Source organism: Trichechus manatus, unplaced genomic scaffold (genome assembly GCF_000243295.1).
Source record: "Trichechus manatus latirostris isolate Lorelei unplaced genomic scaffold, TriManLat1.0 scaffold00171, whole genome shotgun sequence".
NCBI lineage: Eukaryota > Metazoa > Chordata > Mammalia > Sirenia > Trichechidae > Trichechus > Trichechus manatus.
In genome coordinates, this window is record NW_004444107.1 from 4155452 (window position 1) to 4164409 (window position 8958).

The 8958-nt window shown below is 37.8% G+C and overlaps 1 protein-coding gene across 1 annotated transcript in view; it reads right to left on the minus strand.

The window, feature by feature from the left end:
* The window catches only part of PRSS12 (serine protease 12), a 92740-nt gene that overhangs the window by 13471 nt on the left and 70311 nt on the right, over positions 1 to 8958 (minus strand). Inside the window, exons 10-11 of the mRNA XM_004386802.2 lie at positions 7759 to 7837; positions 6696 to 6818 (exon numbers count right to left, since the gene is read on the minus strand). Coding sequence (XP_004386859.1) covers positions 6696 to 6818; positions 7759 to 7837 — 202 coding nt within the window. The remainder of the gene's footprint in view (positions 1 to 6695; positions 6819 to 7758; positions 7838 to 8958) is intronic.

Genomic DNA, 8958 nt, shown 5'->3' on the forward strand with positions numbered 1-8958 from the left:
TTTCTGACGTGAGGATTATATAAAATAATGACTACTCTATGAAGGCAAAACAAATGAAAATTGTCATCAACTTTGATGGTTGTAATCATCTGTGCCTTATTCAAAAATGGCTGCTCAAGAGTACTGGTCTATATCATCACTGCAAGAACTAGGCAACAAGGGAGGCCCAATGAACAGGAAATCTTTGTATATCCGGAAGTAGAGTGGTCAACAAAACAGAGGATATACAAATAGAAAGAAAAAGAGAGTAAGAGACCTAATTTCAAAATATGAAATCCAGGTCCCCTATTTAGGCAGCAGACCTTAAGTTAGACTAAAATATCTTTTCATCTCCCCAGAAACCTATAAGGAAGGTTGATACACTATAAAGCCTGATACACTATAGTCTCCACAATTCAATAGGAAATCTATTTTGTAAATTTCAATGTTTCTGGTGATTATAGGAGGGTTGTTGTAAATAACAGGTCCCTGGGTGGTGCAAATGGTTTGCACTGGACTAGTAATCTAAAAGTTGGCAGTTTGAACCTACCCAGTGGCATCATGAAAGAAAGGCCTGGCAATCTGCTTCTGTAAAGATTTCAGCTAATAAAACTCTATGAAGCTCAGTTGTACTCTGTAACACATGGGTTGCCATGGGTCAGAATCAACTCAACGGCAACAGATTTCGTTTTTTTTGGTTTTAAATAAAAGTCCCTGAACTCAGAAAAACAAAATGTGGTGCTTGTTCTAATCACTAGTAAATGGCCCTATGCCTTTTAATGAATTACTGTATTAAAGCTGTACATGCCTCAGGCATTTCAAAATAGGAAGTCTATGAAATCTGATAAAGGTTACAGACCAAGTCAGATGGATATGTAGCACCTGAGCAGAGTGATTTCCCCCGTACTCACATTAAAGGAATCTTAAGCATACCAAAATGCCACTCTTTAATCAACTGCCTTTATCTTATAGTAGGCAGATAATGTGAAGAAATTCAGAATGACACATGGAAGGAGTTATCTGTTGATCTAAGCTTAAAATACCATCATCCTCTAAAGAAGCCAATATTCTTAAATATATCCACTATCTGGCAACTAAGCCCCACTTTCATCATGCAACAATCACTTAAGAGTATCTACTGTGTGCCAAGTGATATACTAAACAGTTTATAAACACAAATGAAACGATTACTGACTTTAAGCAATAATCCAGAAGGAGCAGGCTATGGGAGGAATAAGACAATATAAACAAACAAATCCAAGAATGTACCTTAAAAAATTAAAAAATAGACTCCATCCCCCCAGGGAACCCGAAAATCAGATCAAAGTTTTCAACCTCAAGTGCAATTTTTTGTGTGATTTCCCTACTTTAATACTTTAAGTCTTGAACACCTAAGACTATAACTTTTAGCAGAGACTTGAAAGACAAAGAGTCTTGAACAAGAGGAAGATAATCTAAATTAACCTACTGAATCATTTCTTCTAAAGTCTAAAGCCCAAAACAGACTTCTTCATGTTCTCTGCAGTTTGCTACTTTATTCTTCTCCACTAGTAAGTGAAACAAAGTCATCCTGAATTCTCTACTTTTGCTAATAATATTCTTTGACTGCTCACTCTCTTTGAGCCCCAACATAATAATAACCAACATTTGTTTTGTTGGTTTATAAAATCCTTTTAGATATTTTGCAGATCATTTGTTCCTCATAACTACACTGTGAAATGTTATTATCTTCATTTTACAGACAAGAAAAATGAGGCTCAGAGAGGTTAAGTTAAACAATAATTGGAGGAGCTAGAACTGTAACCTTTATCTTGATGGCCAGATCCAAGTCTCCTTCTGCCACACTGTACCAACTTCTATTGATTTCTGTCACCTTCTGTTACTTTCTCTCTCTTCCTTTCTTTTTACATCCTTTATCTCAATTTTCACAATAGACTTATAATGGGGTCTCCCTCCAGTTCCTACCCTAGTTGTATTAATCACTTGGTAACACAGACAAATTAGAGTCACTCCAAAAAGGCACACATGCATCGATTTTTCATGTAATTTAAGCTCATTCACAGACCCACAGATTAAAAAACCTTGTTTTACCCCTCATATCTATCCAGTACATCTCCAAATGAGTTACCTCCTAAAACTCCTCTTTGAACACATTTCAAGCTTTAAAAACCTTCAGAGGTTTCCCACTGCCTAGTGAATGAAGTAGCAATTCATTACCCTGGCATTCCAGATCTTTTCAGCTTCTCTCCTCTAACTATACCACGTAAACCCCAGATCTGATCCCCTTCGCATGGTGACCCTATGCACAACAGATCAAAACGCTGCCTGGTCCTGCACCATCCTCATGATTGGTTGCAGACTGGACTGTTGTGATCCATAAGGTTTTCATGGCTGATTTTTGGGAAGTAGATCACCAGGCCTTTTTTCCTAGTCCTTCTTAGTCTGGAAGCTTCACTGAAACCTGTTTAGCATCATAGCAAGACGCTTGCCTCTGTTGACAGATGGGTCCTGGCTACACATGAAGTGCACTGGCCAGGAATTGAACCTGAGTCTCCCACATGGAAGGCAAGAATTCTACCGCTGAACCACCACTGCCCCCTCAGCTAATACTTGCCATCCTTCAAATTGGCCTTCTACTTTCTCACCACTATACTCTAAACATTAGACATTATCTACCAATATTAGAAGACAGCCTCTCTCCGCTCTCCCCAGCTTGAACAGACTCTGTAACAGAACTCAGTTTCCTCTCACATATAGCCTATTGCATCTTTGTCCTAGTGATAAAGAGGAGCCCAAATTAAAAATAAACAAACAACCAAAAAAAACTCTTTCTTACGGTAAAACAAAAATTATCTTATCTCCTCCATTAATGCCTGTGGTATTTGAGGCAACAGGCAACAAGTCTAATGTGATTCCACATAATCAGCTATTAAACATTTTAAAAGAGCTAATTATGTGACCCCATAAATATTCTCTTCAAGACTGAGCATCCAAAATAGTTGAGAGACATCTTCTTTTCCACTGCCCTTCTTGGTGCACCATGTCTCTCTTTCATGGTGTGGCACCCAGAACTAAGCACAGTTCTCTCTGGTCAAAGCAGTGCTTTTATCTCCCACAGTGGAGATGGAGAACAGTAAGACTCTTTGTTCCTTTGTTGGGATACTATTCTGTCACTGCAGCCCAAGATTGAATTAACTTTGTGGGCACCGAACTACATTGCTGACTCACACTAAGGATGCAGGACACTAGACCCCATGAGTCTTTTTTCACTTGCATTTAAGTTATGTTTCCTGAACTAAAGGCAGCATTTTACTTTGTCCGTATTCCATACTGGTGGGATCAGCCTATCAAGATTTTTCACAATCATGATCCTCTCTTCCGACATATTAGCTTTCCCTCCCAGACTCCTGGCATCCAAAAACATAATTAAATTTCCATCTGTGTCCTTTTTCAGTTTAGTGATTAATATGTTGAATAGGACAAGGTAAGGGTCATAGCTGCCCCACTGTATTCTTCCCCATAATCATTCTTCAAATGTCTAGACCATGTTCTATTCTATCCACTAAGCAAGTGAGTCTTAATTTTTAGTGTACATAAGAATCACCCGAGATGCTTGATAAAAACACAAACTCCTGCATCTCAGCTCCAAAGATTCAGTAGATCTGGGGTGGGGGGCCCAGGAATCTAAATTTTTAACAAGCCAATTAATCTAATATTGTGGTAAAAGGACCACACTTTACAAAGGGTGCCCTAAACTTTTCTTGATCACACCAGCAATGTTTCCCTCCTCTGGGCTCCTACAGCTACATCGTAAACTCTGTGACAGCAAGGATCCTATCTGTCTTGTTCTCCACTATAGCTTTAGTTCATAGCATAATGCCTGGGAGCTTAGGGGACTCAATAATTATTTGCTAAGTTAATAAATGAATATAACTTTATTGTCTGTGCCACTGATGTTAACACATGATTGTATTAAACCCACTGGCATATAGACAGACTCTCAAACTCAATTATTATTCCAGAAATGGCAAAGGCTATATAAAACATAGCTTTGTATTCTCTGTAGCACCTTCAACATGGAAGTTTATTAAATAAATATTTGTTGTAATAGACAAGTGAAATAGAAGAGAGAACCTAGAGAATTTGACATATGACAGAGTTGGCATGTATCAATGGGTAAAGAATGGAATGTTTAATAAAAAATGCTGGGAAAACTAGCTACCCATAAAGAAAAGTATAAAATTAGGTCCCTTCTGCACACTATACACAAAAATAAACTACAGCTAGACTAAAACCTTAAATATAAAAAAGCAAAAATATAATATTTTTAAGGAAGAAAGAGAATATCTTCATTATATAGGGATTTTTAAAGTAAGATATAAAAAGCTTTTATAAAGCTTTAAAGGAATAGATTGACACATTTAAATATATTGAAATTTAAAATATTTTTGTAAGAAAAAGACCACAAAGAAAGTGAAAGGACATGCCCCCAAATAAAAAAAGGTATTTGTAACACATAACAACAAAGACTTTGTACGTAAAACATACCCAAAACTTTTACAAATCAATTACAAAAAGACAAATAATCCAATAAAAAAAAAATAGGCAAAGGATAGGAACAAAGAATTCACGAAAGAAGAAAAGATTATTGGGGAAATGCAATTAAAAGGATATTCAAAAATGCTAAGATTGGCACAAATTAAAAATTTTTATAGCAACAAATTTCAGCAGGGATGTGAGGAAACAAGAACACTGCTGTGATATAAACTGGCACAATTACTTTAGAGAGTAAACTGGTACTGTCTAGTAAAATGAAGGGAGCCCATACTCTACACCCAGCAAAATGCCTCACATGTATTCACAATGAGATATGTACGTGGGCACTTACTACAACATCTCTTTTTAATAGTGAAAGAATGGAAACTACCCAACTATCCATCAGTAGGGGAATAAATAAACTGTGGTTTAGTCTATGATTTAAAAAAAAAAAATCTGTTGCCATCAAGTTGATTCTGACTCATAGCAACCCTATCAGACAGAGTAGAACTGCCTCATAGTGTTTCCAAGGAGCACCTGGTGGTTTCGAACTGGTGACCTCTTGGTTAGCAACTGAGCTCTTAACCACTGCATCACCAGGGCTCCTTAGTCTGTGATAGGAGTTCAAATTCATATGGCAGTTAAAGAGAAGAACAAAATCTACATGGATGGATTGCAAATACATAATGAGACAAAGGTACGTACCACATGATATCACAAACGAAAACATACAAAGCAAATTTTGCTTGAAAGAATTTTTCAACAATATCATACATGTTTTTAAAAACTTTTTACTATGACAAGCTTCAAACACACAGAATTAGAATAGTATAATGAACCAATGTGCTCATCACCTTGCCCCAATAATTATCAATATTTTTCCAAATATCAGTATACATTGTTAAACACCCAAAATTCATGGTGAGGAAATGGCCATGAACCAGGACCTAAGCAGGCACTGGACAAGGAGAAAGGAGGGCCAGGTTCTATTGCAGGCCCTGCCTCCATGAATCCTGTGACTCTGGCCCACTAATTTCCCCTGCATGGTCTCTCCTCTGGATTGGGAAGACTTCAGATTGGACTGATAAAATGTTTGGGACAAGAGGAAATAATCAGGACTAAATTATAAAAAAGTCAAAAATGAAATATATGCAACCTGACTTTCTAAAAGGTACAAATAGAGAAATCTAAAATACACAAAACACCAAGAAAATTCAAAAGACCAAAAACACTAAAACTGTACTACCTATTCCTTAGCATTAATAACTACCGTATTTTTCACAAATAACGTGCACACATAAATAACATGCCCACACATATAGCATGTGGTTCTCACATACCGTGCCCATGCATATACTGCGCATGTCTCGTGACATTTCCAGACATGAATTCACCCATCCTCCCATATTACAGGTAAATCATATCATTCTGTTCATTTTCTTTAATCACCTGCTTATGTGTATAAAAATAGTCTGAAAATTTTACTTTTAATCATAATTGTATAACAAGGTATAAGCCATGGTCAAGAAGTCATGGATCGAGTTTGGTAGTCCCGCCAGTAATCAGAAAATAAGCAATCGAAACTGTGCTTTTGTTTCTATTTAAATTGATAATTATAGTGCATTAGCTCAACAGCTAAATGTGAAAACCTTATCAGATCATCTTAAGTGAAATCATTAGGTTATGTTAGGTGTGCTTATTTCATAGTTTAATTAGGTCTTCTTAGTGTCAATTAAAGTCAGCAACATGTAAAAAAAAATTGGCATAGCATGCTTACAAAAATAATGCTGGGGGTGGGGGGTTGCACAGTTGGCAAAAAATGTATAATGTACACGTTATTTGTGAAAAAAATTACAGTAGATAATCTGAGGTCTCTTCTAGCTCTACCAGGATATGATTTTGCCCTCAGGTATGTTCTTAGGGGAAGTACTAGCATAGCTGCCTCCCTTCCAATAACCCATCTTAAACCCAGAGTCTGCTTTAACACCAGCGTATAGCAGTGGCTTCCTGGGGGTTCCCTTTATTCCTTATGTCACCCCCCTCACTTCCACAATGCCGCTGGCACAGACAGAAGGCCTGGCTCTGACACACAAGTCTCTAATATGCTGTAGAACAGGAACAGATTGGAAGAACTGGCAAATAAAAGCCAAAAGGAGCTGTTTGGAAGGGTGGACACATACCTCTTGAAACAGTGCGCTGCTGTAAGGACCCAGCAGCTATTCAGGAGTGTGGCCCCACAAAGGAGCCTGCCATCTCTATGGGATGATTTCAGCCGAAGGGAAACTTGCCAAGGCCAACCACCCCTAAAAAGAAAGCAAGCCACATATCAAAAACCAGTTGCCATCGAGTCAACTCCGACTCATGGCACCCCATGTGTGTCAGAGTAGAACTGTTCTACATAGGGTTTTCCAAAGTAGATCGCCAGGCCTTTCTTCCAAGGTGCCTCTGGCTGGACTCAAACTGCCAACCTTTAGATTAGCAGCCATACTTAACTGTTTGCACCACCCAGAGACTCCAGCCACATAGCAACAACCATAAAAGGCAGAAAAGCAAAGAAAAATACTGGTTAAAGCGATGACTTAGGAGGCTTGCGGGTGGGAGGAGGAGTATAAAAAGTACTCTGACATAAAGTCCTTTCCTACTTTGAGAATAATGCCCCTACAACTCTGAGCAGACCGCACATAAGCAACACTGAAGATGTGCCTACGGGCATTTTTGTGCATCCCACCTACTCTGACACTCTTGCAAACAAGTTTAGTCCTCTTTATATTTTGTGATTTGAAACATACTGTCTCTCCTCACTCTGCTTCACCTGAGCAGTCTGAAGAAGAATTTAGAAAACAAAGTGCTGAGTTTTCCACATAATTACTAAATCCAAGAAACAAACAAAAAAATTATATTAACATGAATCAAGTGTGAAATGAACATAGTCTAAATTAAATGAACCTTTGTAGTTATACATTTTTTTTTCAGGTCTCCCGTTAGATTATTTTGTTTCTGCCACGTAATTTTCAAGCCACACTGTATTTCATAAATCAGGGGATAGCAGGATAAGAACATGGTCTTTATAAGGTAAATGTAGGTCAAAGGACAGTGAAATTATCAGTATAATTTTTACTTAATTTAGAAAATAAAGTGGATAAAATAAAACCCTTATATAATAGTAGACAACTCTAAATTTGTAACTCTATATGTATACAAATAATGTGTAATACGAAAAATCTCTTCTGAAGAACCTTTTACCTTAAAGAATTTTTCCCACCAATGATCCGCTTCTGTCGACGGTGCAGTAACCTCAAACCACACACAGATGAAAGGGACTCTGAAGCAGAAATATGTCATTAATTAGTCTATCATATTGCTGATGCCAAAAACCAACCAAACCCACTGCCATCGAGTCGATTTGGACTTATAGTGGCCCTATAGGACAGAGTAGAACTGCCCCATAGGGTTTCCAAGACTATAAATCTTTACGGAAGCAGACTGCCACATCTTTCTCCATGGAGCAGCTGGTGGGTTCAAACCACCAACTTTTCAGTTAGCAGCCAAGCGCTTAACCACTGTGCCACCAGTGCTCCTTACATTGCTGACAGAGGGGTAAAAACCTAAGTGACACATTGTTACTTTGGTATTTCTTCCTCCTTTATTTTTAAAATGCTGTTTCTCTGCAAATTAGAGGGTACTTTTTCTTGTAATAAAAGCAAAAGTTCTTTAATTTAACCAAGGTGACAGCAATTTGCAAGCCGACAAAGAACTTTATGGGGCTTCCCACCATTCATCTCTGAGAAGGTTTCACAAGCTGCTGAACGGTTTGGCCCTGTCCAGGACCTCATCCTTGCAGGTACCTACATCTTTTCCTTTGCTGATGAGAAAGGGTACATTAGAGTTCAGGAACATTAAACAAAACAAGAGAATTGCAAAGGCAGTGATGGTCTAAATCACCTACTTCCCACACACAATGCTGTTCTAAGCCACATACAAAAATGCAACTCAGAGGAGCAAAACACATTCCCAGGATAAAATTTTGATCTGAATTTCCATTGACTCCCATAGTATATAAGAAAACGGTTTCCTAAGCAAATTTAAGCAGCAAACTATGTTGAGGGGTATTTCGTCAAACTTTCCAAGATAACAAATTTCAAGCACATTTAAAACACTTTTTTATGTAGAAGTATTCAAATAATAATTTGTCATTATTATATATGCATAAGGACTTCTACTGTGAAATTCAGTGAAATTTCATCATCTTACACACTTCATAAGCTTAGCTCTTTGCTGGACTTTCAGAAAGCCTAAACTCTAGTTGGAGAAACAATACTCATCCAAATCTAGTGAAGGACAGAAGAGCAAGGATGGCGAGACTTTGTCTCACATACTTTGGACATGTTATCAGGAGGGACCAGTCCCTGGAGAAGGACATCATGCTTGGTAAAGTAGAGGGTC